Source organism: Erythrolamprus reginae, chromosome 2 (assembly GCF_031021105.1).
Source record: "Erythrolamprus reginae isolate rEryReg1 chromosome 2, rEryReg1.hap1, whole genome shotgun sequence".
Classification (NCBI taxonomy): Eukaryota; Metazoa; Chordata; class Lepidosauria; order Squamata; family Dipsadidae; genus Erythrolamprus; species Erythrolamprus reginae.
In genome coordinates, this window is record NC_091951.1 from 218,025,257 (window position 1) to 218,043,501 (window position 18,245).

The window sequence follows — 18,245 nt, forward strand, 5'->3', positions numbered from 1 at the left end:
AGGGTGGTCAGCTGTGAGGCGGAGCTCCGGAACGGAGGCACTGACCGGCGGTGGCTAGACATGCTGGAATTGCGTGGCTGGCACTTGCCTGCTGGCTGGGCCGGGACGGAGGCTCCAGCCCCACGTCCATGCCCAGCGCAACGCCAGCATGTACGGCGTCTAGCAACACGTCTAGCCGCCGGCGCCGGTGCCTCCGTTCCAAAGCTCCGCCTCACAGCTGATCACCCTGGCACCGTCCCACGACTACTGCCCAATGCAGCTGCTGAGAGAAAGAGAGTGGGAGAGAGGAAGAGAAAGATAGGAAGAGAGGGAAAGAGAGAGGGAGGGGGAGCGAAAGAGATAGCAAGAAAGGGAGAGAGAGAAAGAGAGAGGGAGAGGGGGGGAGAGAAAAAGATAGTAAGAGAGGGAGAGAGAGAAAGAGAGAGGGAGAGAGGGGGAGAGAAAGAGAGAGAAAGAGATAGCAAGAGAGGGAGAGAAAGAGAGAGGGAGAAAGGGGGGAGAGAAAGAGAAAGAGAGAGAAAGAGATAGCAAGAGAGGGAGAGAAAGAGGGGGAGAGAAAGAGAGAGGGGGGAGGGGGAGAGAAAGAGATAGCAAGAGAGGGAGAGAGAGAGAGAGGGAGGGGAAAGAGAAAGAGATAGCAAGAGAGGGAGAGAGAGCGAGAGAGGGGGAGAGAAAGAGATAGCAAGAGATGGAGAGAGAGGGGAGAGAAAGAGATAGCAAGAGAGGGAGAGAGAAAGAGAGAGGGAGAGGGGGGATAGCAAGAGAGGGAGAGAGGGGGGAGAGAAAGAGAAAGAGAGAGGGAGAGGGGGGGAGGAGAGAAAGAGGTAGCAAGAGAGGGAGAGAGGGAAAGAGAGAGGGAGAGAGAGGGGGAGAGAAAGAGAGAAAGCAAAAGAGAGAGAGAGAGAAAGAGATAGCAAGAGAAAGAGAGGGAGAGAGAGGGGGGAGAAAGAGAAAGACAGCAAGAGAGAGAGAGAAAGAGGGGGGAAGGAAGGTGAGGGAAAGACATAGAGGGAAGAAGGGAGAGAGAAGGAGGGCAAAAAAGAGAGGAAGGAAGGGAGAAACAGAGAGATGGAGAGAGAGGGGGAAAGAAAGAGGAAGGAAGGGAGAGAGAGAAATAGAGCGAAAGGGAGGAAGAGATATTTTTTGTCCAAACTTTTTTTAGCCCCCCCCCTCAATGTTCCCCAGGATTTTGTAAATGTGAATAATGTGCCGCGGCTCAAAAAAGGTTGGGAAACACTGCCCTAATTATCTTTGTTGCACTCTTTCTAGAGTTTCAACATCCTTTTTACATCGTGATGAACAAAACTGAATGTAGAATTCTAAGTGTGGCCATACCAAGGCATTATATAGTGCTATTAATACTGTACATGATCTTGATTCTATCTCTCTGTTAATGCAGCCTAGAACTGTGTTGGCTATTTTGGCAGCTGCTGCACACTGTTGGCTCATATTTAAATGGTTGCCCACTAGGATTCTAAGATCCCTCTCACAGTTACTACTGTTGAGCAAAGTACAATATATACTGTACCTGTTCATTTTGGTTTTATTGCCTAAATGTAGAACCTTACTTTTTTCACCACTGAATTTCATTTTGTTTGTTAGTGCCCAATGTTCAAGTCTGTCAAGATCCTTCTGTATCTTGAGCCTATTTTCTGGAGAGTTGGCTATTCCTGCCAGTTTGGGGTCATCTGCAAATTTGAGTTGAGCAAAATTCCCCATCTATCCCTTCATCCAAGTCACTGATGAAGATATTGAAGAGTACTGGGCCTAAAACAAAGTCTTGGATACTTCCCTTCATGTAGATGCAGTTCTGTTGAGCACTACATGTTGAGTGTGGTTGGTTAGCCAGTTTTGAATCCATCCAGTGGTACTGCTGTCTAACCCACATTTTTCAACTTTATCTAGTAGCAGACTGTGCTAGTACTCTACAGTCTTCCTGCTTTCTTGCCTTTGCAATCTCTTTCTCCAAAGACCTTTCCCTCCTGAGGGCATCTCGTTCCTCTGTTTTAGAGATCCTTCTCTTTGTTGTTGATTTTCCACTATCTTGGGGAAAAGCTACAAGGCTTCCCTGTTCTATCTGGGAATGCCTTGCATGCCCCCTCTTTTCCCCACTTATGGGAGCCTCATGGCCATCTCCTGCAGCAGCATTAACTATCCTTTGATGTGCTGGTGATTTTCCAGATCCTTGCTGGGGATGGGACACCAGAATGTCTTTTGAAGAAGCACACCAACTTAAACCCTTCTGTGAAGAAGCCGAAAATGGCAGTGGTCTGGAGGTCTTTACACTTTAGCCACTTAGACATAGTGGTTGCTGGTAAGTCGACTCATCAGCACTCACTTTTTTTTAGGATTGTCTGTAGATCCAATGTCCGCTTTATAGCGGTGCCAGTTAAACTGGTTAGCCTGCTAATTATGTTGCAGGGGTTCCCAGTCAAGCTAGGTCATCAGCTGTTCTCTCTCTCCAAGGTCCCCCATTATGAATGGGAAACATCTGTCTTTTAAAATCCAAGTTGCGTGGTTACGGCTCTTCTGAAAGGCTTTCTGCACCAATCAGCTGTGTTGTGGGCTTCCCCCCAGCCTCTGAAGTCCCACAGCGCTCTTAACAATTCGAGCTGCTCCCGGCTCCCAGCTGCTTTTCCCTTTACCTCTGATTCTTTCATTAGAAATTGAAGAACCAACTTTTGTTAGAAATTCCAGGCGCTCTGGAAGCGCTGCTTCCCAAGCTCCAGTCTTTCAGTCTTCTCAGCTGCTTAAATCGGCAAGCTTGGAAAGTGAAATTGGGTTGCTTAGGTATCGTGACAATTCTCTCTCTACTCTGAGAATCCAAAATAAACAATAATTTAAAATACGTGTGAAGCTCAATACAAAAAATATGTCTCTCCTGGATGCAAGACTGAATCAAAACTGGGAAGTAACCAGGAAAGGCGTGGCAGAAAGCTCAATAGATTCAGTCTTCAAAGGAAGAAGGCGGAACAATATCCACACTTTGGATTCTCAAGGCAGTACATCGGAGAATGGGCTATTCTACCTACTGAAAATGTTCACAACTTACCAAGAGAATTCTATCCATGAAATGGCCCACCATCAAAATGCTTTAATGGTGTCTGAATAATCCATCTGAAGAGGTTTGAAACCTCTGGTATATCTATGCTTAGAACCCCAAATTCTCTTTGCATCCTGACCAAAGTACTTGAAAGACAGTCACAACATATCAATAGGAACACCTCACAGAAGGAGACTGAAGTTTTATCAAACCAGTGGTTCAATACTGATCCTGAAGCCCTGGCTATTTCATAGCCTGGGCCCTGGCCATTCCCATGGTCATCTTTCATGAAAGATTGATGTTTCTTCCCATTACTCCATTGTTCTTCATTTTCAAAAATTATATGTACAGTATAGAATAAGATATGTGGATATGCATAAGCAAAAGCACCATACCAAGAATCACCAGTACCAATACTTTGTTAATCTTATTAATTAAAAAAATATGGTGCTACAGTTTGATATAATAACTGTAATAGCCAATTCTAGCAATTGAGTGTTGATCAACCTGAAAGTAAACCAAGATCATTCAAATATAAGGGAATGTTCATTACATTTTTGGACATTTTTTAAAATAGGAGAAGGATACTGGTATTGGGAGAATAGTGATGTGGGCCAAAATAAAATTTGTGGATGAAGTTCTTAATAACTAACTGCAAGAATCTAAAAAAATCTCCATAAACCTAGCATATTTAAAATCACTAATTGAAGACAGTGCTTATCTATACAGGAGACTCATTTAATAGAACAGGATAAATTTCTATTAATGAAGTAGAAACAGGATAGAATCAGGATGGGGCAGGTTCTAACAGCTACTTTGATAAAAACTAGCTTCCTCTCCCCCAAATCTTGCCATGCTGTCTCACTGTGGCCAGGGGTATTTGCATGTTTCTGGGAGGGATGTCAAAAGTTTATGCCAAATCTATATACAGTAGAACCCCGACTTACGAAACTAATTGGTTCCGGAAGGAGGCTCGTAAGTCAGAACGCTCGTATGACGAAACATTGTTTCCCATAGGAAACAATGTAAAGTCAATTAATCCGTGCAACAACAAAAAAAACCGCGGAAGTTAGCGTTCAGAGACAGCTGCGAAGCGGCGCGCGTGTTTTAAAACGTCAGAGCCGGCCTGGGGGGGTTGGGGGCTTCCCCCCGAGCCCCCTAGGCCGGCTCTGACGTTTTAAAACACGCGCGCCACTTCGCAGCTGTCTTCTGAAGCCGGAACGCTAACTTCCGCGTTCGGTTTCAGAAGACAGCTGCGAAGCGGCGCACGTGTTTTAAAACGTGAGAGCCGGCCTGGGGGGGTCGGGGGCTTCCCCCCGAGCCCCCTAGGCCAGCTCTGACGTTTTAAAACACGCGCGCCACTTCGCAGCTGTCTTCTGAAGCCGGAACGCTAACTTCCGCGTTCGGTTTCAGAAGACAGCTGCGAAGCGGCGCACGTGTTTTAAAACGTCAGAGCCGGCCTGGGGGGGTCGGGGGCTTCCCCCCGAGCCCCCTAGGCCGGCTCTGACGTTTTAAAACACGCGCGCCACTTCGCAGCTGTCTTCTGAAGCCGGAACGCTAACTTCCGCGTTCGGTTTCAGAAGACAGCTGCGAAGCGGCGCACGTGTTTTAAAACGTCAGAGCCGGCCTGGGGGGGTCGGGGGCTTCCCCCCGAGCCCCCTAGGCCGGCTCTGACGTTTTAAAACACGCGCGCCACTTCGCAGCTGTCTTCTGAAGCCGGAACGCTAACTTCCGCGTTCGGTTTCAGAAGACAGCTGCGAAGCGGCGCGCGTGTTTTAAAACGTCAGAGCCGGCCTGGGGGGGTTGGGGGGAAGCCCCCGACCCCCCCAGGCCGGCTCTGACGTTTTAAAACACGCGCGCCACTTTGCAGCTGTCTTCTGAAACCGAACGCGGAAGTTAGCGTTCCGGCTTCAGGAGACAGCTGCAAAGTGGTGCGCGTGTTTTAAAAGGTTGCAGCCGGCCTGGGGGGCTTGCCAGCACCCCCCCCCAAGCACCCCAGGCCGGCTGCAACCTTTTAAAACACGCGGGATACGAGCGCCAAGGAGCTGTCTCCTGAAGCCGAGACAGCTCCTTGGCGCTCGTATCCCGAATGTGAGCTCGGGAGGCGAACAAAAATGTCGCTCCCCTCCCAGCTCTTATCTCGAGTAGCTCGTAAGTAGAGCTGCTCGTATGTCGAGGTTCCACTGTATTCCCATTATATTCCCATTCCCATTAGGGTCACCCAAAGCATTACAGTAATTGTAGCTGCCTAGCAAGTAGACATCTACTTTGGGCAGAAACAATACTGAAAAATGCTGGAAGCATTTTAGTGACAACAGTAAAAGTATCCATTCATATTGCATGGGAGAAGGCAATGCTAAACCACTCCTATACCTCTACTAAAAACCCCACATGGACAGAAAATATAACAGGATTGAGGATATAATGTTGGAGGATTGATCTTTTCAGGTCAGATGGCACTCAACATGCTACTGAGGAAGAGCTGGGGAAGAGTTTATGATATGGCTAGATTAAAGCCTTTGGGTCATCTAGTTATCAATATTGCCATGTAGAAAAAGAAGTTAGAAGCAACAAAGACAAAATTAAAGTGGGAACAAGAAACAAGAAGGCTCAACATAGTGAACAGCGAAATTAAATTCCAAATTGACACCTTAAATCACCAAATCGAGATGGATGGTAAGATTACAATTAATTACTCAGGACATCAAAAAGAGGGTAGTTAGGAAAGTTATAGCAAGAACAATATAGATAATTTTTATCAACGTAAGACTGTAATTAAGCCCACAATTTTATCACAAATTGTGGCAATCATAAAGTGGGCCACTGTGTGACCAGAACTGATTTTATGACCTTTTGGTGGCAATCCTTAAATGAATAGAGTGATGATAAAGGGAATGTAGTGGTCATTATTCAGTTTGCTGTGAGGTTGTTTTTCCTAGAAATTGAAAGTAAATGCCAGTTTGCAGTCAAAATATCATAAATCATGGTCACATGACCATGGAGTGCTGCAACCATAAATGTAGGCCAGTTGCCAATCATCCAAAATGCAGTTATGTGACCATGGGACAGGAGGGTCATTGGAACTTCAAATCTGGTTTGTTAAGACTCATTTTGGGGATCTGCTGTAACTTTGAATAATCACTATGTAACCAGTCATAAGTTGAGGACTCCCTGTACTTTGCTACAATCTAATCAATAATCAAGCAATATCAATTATTTCTTGTAGACAACGTTTAGTATGACATTCAAATAACTTTATGCTCCAAGCACTTTTTCAAAAAAAGAATTGTTTTATGGTCAATTTAAAATCGATAGAAAATGCAAGCAAGATATGCTACTTTGTGACTGGAATGTCAAACCTGGAAACATTAATGAGGAAAATATATTTGGAGTATAAGACTTTGGAAAACAAAATAAAGCAGAATACCAACTTATCAATTTCTGCCGCTCCCAACAATTTAATCATAGTAAAATTGGTCTTCAAACAAACAATAGATAAGTATATAAACCAACGGCATTTGCGGACACTTTGGTTTTAATTTTGGAAAAACCCTATGAAATAATTGAGGTATTAATGAACGATTTCAAGGAATTTTATACATTAGCTGAATTTAAAATTAAGAAACTTGTCCTCTGAAGATGTTGATTGCAAAAAGTCATTTTCAGATTGAGAAAAAAAGTAAAATATCTAAGATATTTTTTCTTCCATTCACTCATATCTCATTCTCAGAGACTGCCTGAAAAAAACACTGCAGTTTTCTTGGCAAAGTTTTTCAAAAGCAGTTGGTCATTGCCTTCTTCCTTCAGTTATGGTGCAAATTGTAAAAAAATAATTGTAAGTGGATACCCAACCTAAGACTGTCATGAGTTATGACTGATATTCTAGTCCTAATTCTTCTTATAAGCAGGAGCATAGTTAGTTAGTGATCAGAATATAACAAGTATTTACTGTCATATATAATGCTGATTTGATGAAAGCTGTTGTTGGAGGAGCCAACATGGAACCCAAGTAGCAGCATATATCCAAATTCCTGACTTATGACTAACCTTATCCCCTCTGGTCCAGATCCTCTGGTTTAGAAAATTTCCAGAACAAGCAAAAAAACCAGACCAGTTTCAATAATTGATGTAGAGATTAAGATTTATTAGATTTGTATGCTGCCCCTCTCCGAAGACTCGGGGCAGCTCACAGCAACAACAATACAATACACAGAGTACAAATCCAATATTAGATAAAAAACGAAATTTAAAACCCATAGATATTAAAAACAAACGTTACTGCACAATCACACCATTCTCATGTATTACAGTCAGGAAAAAAGGTGGTGGGGGGGGGGAAGAGATAGTTATTCCCCCCATGCCTGGCGACATAGATAGGTCTTCAACATCTTGTGGAAAAGATCCCCACCAAAGAGGCTGCCAAAAACACTGTAAACTAATGTTAACTAATTGAACAATGTCTAGTATTAGAATTCCCAACACCATCCTGAGCTAATAGGCCAGAACAGAGCTCCTCTTCCTCCTTCCTCTATTTTTTTTATCATTGGGTGATATAGAGCCTCGGTGGTAAAGTGGTTAGAGTGCAGTACTGCAAGCTACTTCTGATGATCACCGGCTGCTAGCAGTTTGGCAGATTGAATCTCAGTAGGCTCAAAGTTGACTCAGCCTTCCATCCTTCCAAGGCCGGTAAAATGAGGACCCAGATTATTGGGGGCAATATGCTTACTCTCTGTAAACTGCTTAGAGGGCTGTAAAGCACTGTGAAGCAGTATATGCTATTGCTATCTTGGCCTAGTCACATTCTCCCACTTTCTAGGGGAAAAGAAAATGGCAAACCACTTCTGAAAAACATTGCCAAGAAAACTGCAGGGATTTGTCTGGATAGTCTCCAAGAATCGAACACAACTGAACGGAAGAAAATAAAAAAGAAACTTACCACTAGGTTTTAAATACTTCTTGGCATGTAGGTAACTCTCCAGCATTCGTTCATTGAAAAGCATGTAGCCCATTGGCTCAGAAATAATGATGTCCACCTGTTCTGGAAGTGAGATTTCCTCTACCTTCCCAGGAATAACCACAATTCTATCGGTAAGATTATTACTCTTCACTAAAACCTGGACAGAAAAGGAAAAATTAGAAAACAATCATTCCATAGATATTTACGAGAATTTGGTTTTCAGATAACAGATAATTAGAAAGAAAGAGGTGTTTAAGATACAGGAGCATACTAATTCACCTCAAACCTCTATTTATAAATGAAATCCAGTTTGGACATAAGAAAGGTCTGCTGCTTGGCAGCTAGGTAAGACTACATTTACAATAAAATATTTGCTATAAGTGGTTGTTGTATGTTCCTTTCTTCCCCAGGCATGTTATCAAATGCAGCTTCATGGGTAAATTCAAAGAAGCCCCAATCAGTATGGTTGAAGTCAAAGATCCTATTCCTGGTTGCTCTTGAGAAGGATTGCCTCTCTAGCCTTCAGGAAGTTTGCATTCACTAGCTTTCTAGCTGAGCCTCTCATCAGCTGAGTGTGCTTGCCAGCAGCTGCAGGAAAAGAAAAAGGGAACTGGATCCAAGCTTGATGGGGGAGAGAGAAGGCCAGTAGTATGGGGGAGGGGGGCCTAGTTCAGGTTTCTCAGAAGTAGGAGGGGAGAGGGAGGAGGCCCATATGCCACTGGGTCCAGCCAGCTGAAGCCTTCCAGCACACAGCACATTTCTGTGTGCCAGCAGGCATAGCTGGCTGAGGCCTTATGAGAGTGAGAAAGGAAGAGTCCTGCATGCAGTTGGGCCTAGCTAGCCAAGGCTTTTCAATCGGTGCAAAAATTCCAGTTGGCAGTGGGAGCCAAATCTCCAAAGACCTTTCCTACCTTGAGATATCCCAGATATGGTCATTTAACAACTGAAACAGGAGAGCTAGGATTGTGGTCACTGAATGAAGAGCCAAGTGGTTGTGTCACACTAACCTCTGCATGTTGAGCCATCGTGCTTGCTTCCACTGCATAAATTTTTCTTGCTCCAGCTTGGGCTGCAAAAAATGACAGGATGCCAGAACCACAGCCAACGTCTAATACAATCTGGAGGAAAAATTAGATCAATAAAATCAAAAAAGTAAATATCAGTAAAACCTTTTCCATAAAATGTAGTCTTACAATTTATTAAATATTTATTAAATACTAAATAGAGTGGGGGGGAAAGTATTTAATCAGACACCAATTATGCAAGTTCTCCCACTTAAAAAGATGAGAGAGGCCTGAAATTGACATCATAAGTAGACCTCAACCATGAGAGACAACATGAGAAAACACATCCATAAAATCACATTGTCTGATTTTTAATGAATTTATTTCCAAATTATGGTGGAAAATAAGTATTTGGTCAATAACAAAAGTTCATCTCAATACTTTGTTATATATCCTTTGTTGACAATGACAGAGGTCAAACATTTTCTGTAAGTCCTAACAAGGTTGGCACACACTGTTGCTGTTGCTGGTATCTTGGCCCATTCCTTCCTGCAGATCTCGTCTAGAGCAGTGATGTTTTGGGGGGTGTCGTTGGGCAACACGGACTTTCAACTCCCTCCACTCCAGGACCTTAAAATGCTTCTTATGAAGCCACCCCTTCATTGCCCTGGCGGTATATTTGGGATCATTGATGGAAGGTGGTTTGCACTCAAAATCTGACAATACATGGCCCCATTTATTCTTTCATGTACACAGATCAGTCGTCCTGGTCCCTTTGCAGAGAAACCGCCCCAAAACATGATGTTGCCAACCCCCATGCTTCACAGTAGCTTTGGATGCAACTCAGCATTCTTCCTCCTCCAAACACGACAAGTTGTGTTTCTACCAAACAGTTCTACTTTGTTTCATCTGATCATATGACATTCTCCCAATACTCTTCTGGATCATCCAAATGCTCTCTAGCAAAGTTCAGACGGGCCCGGACATATACTGGCTTAAACAGGGGGACACGTCTGGCACTGCAGAATCTTGAGTTTCTGGCGGCGTAGTGTGTTACTGATGGTAGCCTTTGTTATGTTGGTCCCAGCTCTCTGCAGGTCATTCACTAGGTTCCCTTGTGTGGGTCTGGGATTATTGCTCACTGTTCTTGTGATCATTTTGATCCCACGAGATGAGATCTTGCATGTAGTCCCAGATCAAGGACTACATCATACAGATCAAATGCATATCTTCCATTTTCTAATTTTCCAATTATTGCTCCCAGAGTTGATTTCTTCACACCAAACTGCTTGCCTACTGCAGTTTCAGTCTTCCCAGCCTGGTGCAGGGGTACAATTTTGTTTCTGGTGTCCTTCCACAGCTCTTTGGTCTTCACCATAGTGGAGTTTGGAGTGTGATGGTTTGAGGTTCTGGACAGGTGTCTTTTATACTGATAACAAATTCAAACAGGTGCCATTACTACAGGTAATGAGTGGAGGACAGAGAAACCTCTTAAAGAAGAAGTTAAAGGTCTGTGAGAGCCAGAAATCTTGCTTGTTTATAGGTGATCAAATACTTATTTTCCACCATAATTTGGAAATAAATTTGTTAAAAATCAGACAATGTGATTTTCTGGATGTGTTTTCTCATGTTGTCTCTCATGGTTGAGGTCTACCTATGATAGAAACATAGAAACATAGAAGACTGACGGCAGAAAAAGACATCATGGTCCATCTAGTCTGCCCTTATACTATTTCCTGTATTTTATCTTACAATGGATAGATGTTTATCCTAGGCATGTTTAAATTCAGTTATTGTGGATTTACCAACCATGTCTGCTGGAAGTTTGCTCCAAGGATCTACTACTCTTTCAGTAAAATAATATTTTCTCATGTTGCTTTTATCTTTCCCCCAACTAACTTCAGATTGTGTCCTCTTGTTCTTGTGTTCACTTTCCTATTAAAAACACTTACCTCCTGAACCTTATTTAACTCTTTAACATATTTAAATGTTTCGATCATGTCACCCCCTTTTCCTTCTGTCCTCCAGACTATACACATTGAGTTCAATAAGTCTTTCCTGATACGTTTTATGCTTAAGACCTTCCACCATTCTTGTAGCCCCTCTTTGGACCCGTTCAATTTTGTCAATATCTTTTTGTAGGTGAGGTCTCCAGAACTGAACACAGTATTCGAAATGTGGTCTCACCAGCACTCTATATAAGGGGATCATAATCTCCCTCTTCCTGCTTGTTATACCTCTAGCTATGCAGCCAAGCATCCTACTTGCTTTTCCTACCTCCCAACCACACTGCTCACCCATTTTGAGACTGTCAGAAATCACTACCCCTAAATCCTTCTCTTCTGAAGTTTTTGCTAACACAGAACTGCCAATACAATACTCAGATTGAGGATTCCTTTTCCCTGTGTGCATTATTTTACATTTGGAAACATTAAACTGCAGTTTCCATTGCTTTGACCATTTATCTAGTAAAGCTAAATCATTTACCATATTACAGACCCCTCCAGGAATATCAACCCTATTGCACACTTTAGAGTCATCGGCAAATAGGCAAACCTTCCCTACCAAACTGTCTCCTATGTCACTCACAAACATATTAAAAAGAATAGGACCCAGAACAGACCCTTGCGGCACACTGCTTGTAACCTGTCTCTGCTCAGAATACTCTTCATTAACAATAACTCTCTGATGTCTACGCTTCAGCCAGCTTGAAATCCAATGAACTATCCAGGGATTAAGTCCAATCTTCACGAATTCATCTATCAGCTCTTTATGTGGAACCGTATCAAAGGCTTTGCTGAAGTCCAGATATGCAATATCCACGGCACCACCTTGATCCAACACCTTTGTGACATAGTCAAAGAAATCAATGAGATTAGTCTGACATGATTTGCCTTCAGTAAAGCCATGCTGATTTGGGTCCAATAAGTTATTGTTTTTTAGGTGCTGATTTATCCTCTTTTTGGGTAGAGTCTCCATCATTTTAACTATAACTGATGTCAAGCTAACTGGCCTGTAGTTACCAGCTTCTTCTTTACTGCCCTTCTTGTGGATAGGCACAACACTGGCCATTCTCCAATCCTCAGGAACATCTCCTGTTAACAGGGATTGGTTAAACAAATCAGTCAGGGGGGTAGCAATGACAGATCTGAGTTCTTTAAGATCTCTGGGGTGGATGCCATCTGGACCTATTGCCTTATTTATCTTTAATCGTTCAAGTTCTTCTAAGACATCGACTTCTAAGATCACTGGAAGCAATGTTATATCCCTCTATAGTATTATATTGTAGGGTGTGTTTTGAGAAAATTGAACAGAAGTAGCTATTGAAATGGTCAGCGATCTCCTTATTCCCATCAATGGATTCCCCTGTCCTAAGCTTTGTGATGCTGCAGTTTTTCTTCTTCCTATCACTAATACAGTGGTCCCCCGAGTTTCGCGACCCCGATCTTCGCTAAACGCTATGTCGCGATTTTTCCACCCGGAAGTAAAAACACCATCTGTGCATGCGCGCCCCTTTTTTCTATGGCCACGCATGCGTAGATGGTGGAGTTTGCGTTCCCCCGGCAGATCAGCTGCTGGGCGGCTTCCCTGGGTCTTCCCCCTCTTGCTGGCGGGAGGGCGAGCGGCGGGCATCAGCGAGGAGCCGGGGTTTCCCCTTTGCGTGGGCGGCCGGTAAGACCCCAGCGCCGCTTCCCAGCTGAGTCCCGAAGCCAAACGCGGAAGTTCGCCTTTGCCTTCTGGCTTCAGGACTCAGCTGGGAAGCGGCGCGAGCGAACGGCGCGGGCGGGCGAAGGGCGGGCGAGCGGCGGGCGCGGCAGCAGCGAGGAGTTTGCGTGGGCGGCGGGGAAACCCCAGCGCCGCTTCCCAGCTGAGTCCCGAAGCCAAACGTGGAAGTTCGCCTTTGCCTTCTGGCTTCAGGACTCAGCTGGGAAGCGGCACGAGCGAACAGCGTGGGCGGGCGAAGGGCGGGCGAGCGGGCAGGCAGGCGGCGGACAAGCGGCGGGCGCGGCAGCAGCGAGGAGTTTGCGTGGGCGGCGGGGAAACCCCAATCTTCGGCTCCTCGCTGCTGCGGCGGAAGTAAAAACACCATCTGCGCATGCGCAGATGGTGTTTGTACTTCCGCACCGCTACTTCGCGAAGAATCGATTGTCGCGAGGGGTCCTGGAACGGAACCCTCGCGTTAATCGGGGGACCACTGTATACCTGAAGAAGGTTTTATCCCCCTTCTTTACAGATTTGGCAATTTCTTCCTCTTTTGAGGCTTTAGAAGCATATATTATCTGTTTCGCCTCCTTCTGTCTCATTTTATACACCTCTCTATCAGCTATAATTCCAGACACTTCAGACCTCCTATAGGGAGCCTTTTTCTCATTGACTATAGCCCTTACATCATTGCTAAACCATAGCGGTTTCTTCTTCCTTTTACCTTTAGTTATTTGCCTTACATACAGTCCAGTGGCTTTTAAGATGGCCTTTTTTAATACAATCCACTGGGTGCTTGCTTCTGCCATTTTATCTCTCCCCTTTAATTAATTATTTAAATATTCCCCCAGTGCATTAAAATTTGGTTTTCTGAAATGCAATACTTTGGTTGCAGTACAGGATTGCTCACAATGAGTTTTTACATCAAACCACAAACATAGGTGGGTGGTCACTGCAACCTAAACCTTCTTCCACCTTAACCTCTGAAAACCAATTCCCATTCGTAAAAACTAAATCTAGAACAGGGGTCGACAAAGTTGTTCAGAATCTAGGAGCCAGCCAAAAAATTTAGGAGCCAGAATTTTTTTTAAGCAAACTTGGTTTTTTGCCGAGTCTCCACCTGACATCGCTTTCACCCCCTCCCCCCCGGCGCAGGCCTGGCTCCGCCGAGCCGGCTCTGCTGTACTCCCGTCGGGATCCGAGGGGAGACCGTTAGTCAGAAACCGAAACAGAGAAGAAGGAAAGGGAGACCGGGCCGGGGACGCGGGTGAGGGGGGGAGGGGGGAGGAGGGGTTACTGGTCGGAAGTCACCGCGCACGCGGCCGGAGGAGGAATGAACAAAACCTCACGCCGGGAGGGGAGGGGCTTCCGCTTCTCTCCGAAGGCGGGTGAGCGGCCAAGATCGGAGCGTCTGTGTGCGGTGGGGGGGAGTGAAGGGGTTCGAGTAGGAGGCGGAATGGAGGCAAGGGGGGGAGGGAGAGACGCACGCAAGCGCAGGGGACGCTGGGAAAGCAGCTCGCTCCGAGGTTGATGGGCGGAGCTACGGAAGCCAAGATGTACCATTTCTGGGCGTAAACACAAGGCGGGAAAAATATACTGTATACACATACAGCAGTGTTTCCCAACCTTTTTGGAGCCGCGGCACATTTTTCATATTTTCAAAATCCTGGGGAACATGGGGGGGGGGGCGCTAAAAAAAGTTTGGACAAAAAAAATCTCTCTTCCTCCCTTTCGCTCTATTTCTCTCTCCCTCCCTCTTTCTCTCTCTTCCTTCCTTTCTCTCTCCATCCCTCTTTCTTTCTCTCTTCCTTCCTTCCTCTCTTTCTGTCTCCTCCTTCCTCTCTCATCTCTTTCCTTCCTCTCCCTCCCTTTCTCTCTTTCCTTTCTCTCCCTTTCTGTCTATCCTTTCTATCTCTCACCCCTTCTCCCTCTTTCATTCCCTTTCTCTCCCTCCCTTTCTCTCTCATTCCTTTCTCTCCCTCTTTCCTTCCTATCTCTCTTTCTTTTTCTCCCTCCTTCATATCTTCTTTCTCTCCCCCTTCCTCCCTCTTTCCTTTCTCCCCCTCCCTTTCTCTTCCTTTTTCTCTATCCTTTCTACTTCTTACTCTTTCTTTCTCTCCCTCCTTCATTCAATTTTCTCTCCCCCCCTTCCTCCCTCTTTCCTTTCTCTCCCTCCCTTTCTCTTCCTTTTTCTCTATCCTTTCTACTTCTTACTCTTTCTTTCTCTCCCTCCTTCATTCAATTTTCTCTCCCCCCCTTCCTCCCTCTTTCCTTTCTCTCCCTCCCTTTCTCTTCCTTTTTCTCTATCCTTTCTACTTCTTACTCTTTCTTTCTCTCCCTCCTTCATTCAATTTTCTCTCCCGCCTCCCTCCCTCTTTCCTTTCTCCCCCTCTTTCTCTTCCTTTATCTCTATCCTTTCTACTTCTTACTCTTTCTTTCTCTCCCTCCTGCATTCAATTTTCTCTCCCCCCCTTCCTCCCTCTTTCCTTTCTCCCCCTCCCTTTCTCTTCCTTTTTCTCTATCCTTTCTGCTTCTTACTCTTTCTTTCTTTCTCTCCCTCCTTCATTCAATTTTCTCTCCCTCCCTTACTCTCTCTTTCCTTTCTCTCCCTCCCTTGTTCTCCCCTGGGGCTGCCTGTGCCTGCCCTGCACCACCCAACACGGACGGACAGCCCCCGGTCGTCGGTTCGTCGCCCCCCACCCCCCCACGGAGGGAGATCAGGCTGGCGAGGGCGGTAGAACTACGTCACCAGCCACTGGAGGGAGATCGGGCTGGCGGGGGCGGCGAATCCACCTCCCCAGCCGCGCGGAGGGAAATCCGGTAGGCGGGCGGGTGGCCGCGGCTCCCTGCGCGCCCCTGGAAAAGCGTACAGGGAATGGTGCCCGGGGCCGCTTTAGCCGCCCCCCGCTCCCCCCGCCATCTCCCCGCGACTGCCTGTGCCGCTGCAGCCGCGGCCCCCCCCCCCGCTCCCACCGCCAGTGCCCTCCCGCCCCAAAGGACACTTGCCGATGACGACAGGGAACCTTCAGCTGGGCGGGCGCTGCCGTGCCGGTGCCTCCGACCTCCCGGTTCCTGCTCGATGCCGCGGTTTCTGGCGCTCTCCTGCTGGGCCCCAAAGAAGGAAGGCGGGAAAAAGGCGCGAAGAATGGAGCTCTCCTTCCTGCCTGCCTTCTTTGGGACCCAGCAGGAGAGCGCCAGAAACCGCGGCATCGGGCAGGAGCGGAGAGGTCAGAGGCACCGCAGCGCCCTGCCCAGGCGGCACACCGGTTGGGAAACGCTGACATACAGTACAGCAGGCAACATTTTCTAGGCGCCAGACAACATTTTCTAGGCGCCACTGGCGACCAGGCGCCTGGGTTTGTCGAACCTTGATCTAGAATATTCTCCCCTCTAGTCGGTGTCTTAACCTGCTGTGCCAGAGCTGCTCCTCTAAAGGCCTCTACTATATTCTTACTTTTGCATGTAAGGGCACTGGGGATGTTCCAGTCAACATCAGGCATGTTGAAATCACCCATAACCACAATATCTCCCTTTACTGTCATTTGGGTAATTTCATCCACCATCTTGTTGTCATATTCCTCAGATTGCCCTGGAGGCCTATAGATCACCCCAATTCTAATGACAGAACCTTCTTTATTTTGCATGCAAATCCAGAGAGTCTCCAGATCTTTACATGTATTTTGAATTAGTGTTGTTTTTAGACTTTCTTTAACATAAATGGCTACTCCACCTCCCCTTCTCTCTATTCTATCCTTCCTATACAGTGTATATCCTGGTATGGATATTTCCCATTCATTAGAATCCTTAAACCATGTCTCAGTTATGGCAACCAGATCCAAATTATCTCTAGATATTATGGCCATTAACTCACAGAGCTTGTTGCTCAAGCTTCGAGCATTCGTGCACATTACCCGAAGAACATTATTTTCATTATTAGTTTGCCCCTTATCATCAACAACTACATCTATTTTATTTACACCTCCCTTTTCATAAGCTTCCAGAAACTGATTTATCCTCATTGGTTGGGGACAGAAATCATCCACATCATTTACATCTCTGTCCCCTTTACCTAGTTTAAATGCCTGTCCAAAAAAGTTCTGAACTCCTCACCAAGCACCTGGGTACCTCTGTATGATGGATGAAAACCATCCCTCTTAAACGACTCCCTATTAGACCACCTACTGATATCATGACTTATATAGCCAAAACCTTCAGCTTTATACCACTGCCTTAACCACACATTAAACTCTCTGATACAAGTTGTTTTATCCTCCTGGCCACAAACCAGTAACATCTCTGAGAAAGTCACTGAATCAGTTATTTTACCAAGCTCCACACTTAGACATTGGAAATCTCTTTTTACTACATTAACATTTCTCTGGGACAAATCATTTGTACCAAGATGCACCACCACATCAACATTATTACTTTTATTCACAGCCTTGGCAATGTTTGTAATCTGCCTCCTGTTCCTGCTGGCAGTGGCCCCTGGGAGACACCTCATCAGCTTCACCACATCCTTACTCTGTCCCAAATCAACACCTCTAACTGTCGAGTCACCCGACAAGAAAATGTGTCCTCTTTTTATTTCTACTAACTGCACATGATGGTTTGGTGACACTATGCACCTCACTTACAACAACTTCCCCTTGGAACATCCCCTCATTCTCCACCTGAGGGCCTTGCTAATATCTACAACATCCTTATTATTTAAATCTGCAAGAACATTATAGGAATTCGAAACAGAGAGACCAAAATTGTTTTGGTTTTGCTCCACTGCACGTAATCTTCCAGAACCGACAGTTGTCCACACAGCCCTCCTCCTCGGGTGGCGCTGTGGAAGTGGAGGCTGCACACGTGGCTGCATTACAGCACATGGCTAGGACAATCTTTCCACTTCTGACTGCAAGCTACAAACTAAGGACTGCAATCTAGAGATCTCACCATATAAACTAGATGTTCTTATGCTAAGAGGGCAGCACCCCAGGTTCTCCACTGCACTGGGAAGGAGAGTCCAACATGGATAAAATACCAATCCTATTGGTAGAGACTGAGTTAATTTAAATATTTAAATACGAGGTAGTTACCGCCCCTTAGCAGCCCCCAATACCTCAGTTTTAAAAACTCAGTCCAAGAGTAGAGACTGTTTAGTGTATCTTATGTGAAGTATTATTAATGTTTGTTAATAAAATGACTTGTTTAATTTCTTTTCCCTTTTTTCTCTCGTTGCAGAATGAAGAGGAATTTCTGGGAAGGGGTTTCTGCCCTCCGTGGGTGCAGCCCCCAACGTTTTCTTCCCGGGGATCCTTTCCCTCAGCGGGAATATTCTGAGCGGGAAGCAACTCAGCCTGGGGTCACTGGCCTCAGCGGCCATACCCGGCTGAGAGCCGAAGGTGAGGGCGTCCGCCCCCCTCACTGGGAGGCTCGGGGATCGCCTTTCCCCCTTTGAATCAAGTACCTGGCACAGGGCCAGCGCCTGTCAGCTGTTCGGCGCTGTCAGGAAAAGCGCGCTGCCGCCGCTGCTGCCACGATCTCCGCA

At 45.7% G+C, this 18,245-nt stretch overlaps 2 protein-coding genes across 4 annotated transcripts in view; one reads left to right on the plus strand and one right to left on the minus strand.

Annotated features, from left to right (window-relative positions):
• Positions 1–18,245, plus strand: part of YIPF2 (Yip1 domain family member 2) — a 365,318-nt gene that overhangs the window by 43,009 nt on the left and 304,064 nt on the right. The gene's annotated exons all lie outside the window — the stretch shown is intronic.
• Positions 1–18,245, minus strand: part of CARM1 (coactivator associated arginine methyltransferase 1) — a 121,400-nt gene that overhangs the window by 27,604 nt on the left and 75,551 nt on the right. For all 3 annotated transcript variants that reach the window (XM_070741857.1, XM_070741855.1, XM_070741856.1), the window contains 2 exons: positions 9,008–9,118; positions 7,980–8,157 (listed from right to left, as the gene is read on the minus strand). In XM_070741857.1, the coding sequence (XP_070597958.1) occupies positions 7,980–8,157; positions 9,008–9,118 (289 nt within the window). The remainder of the gene's footprint in view (positions 1–7,979; positions 8,158–9,007; positions 9,119–18,245) is intronic.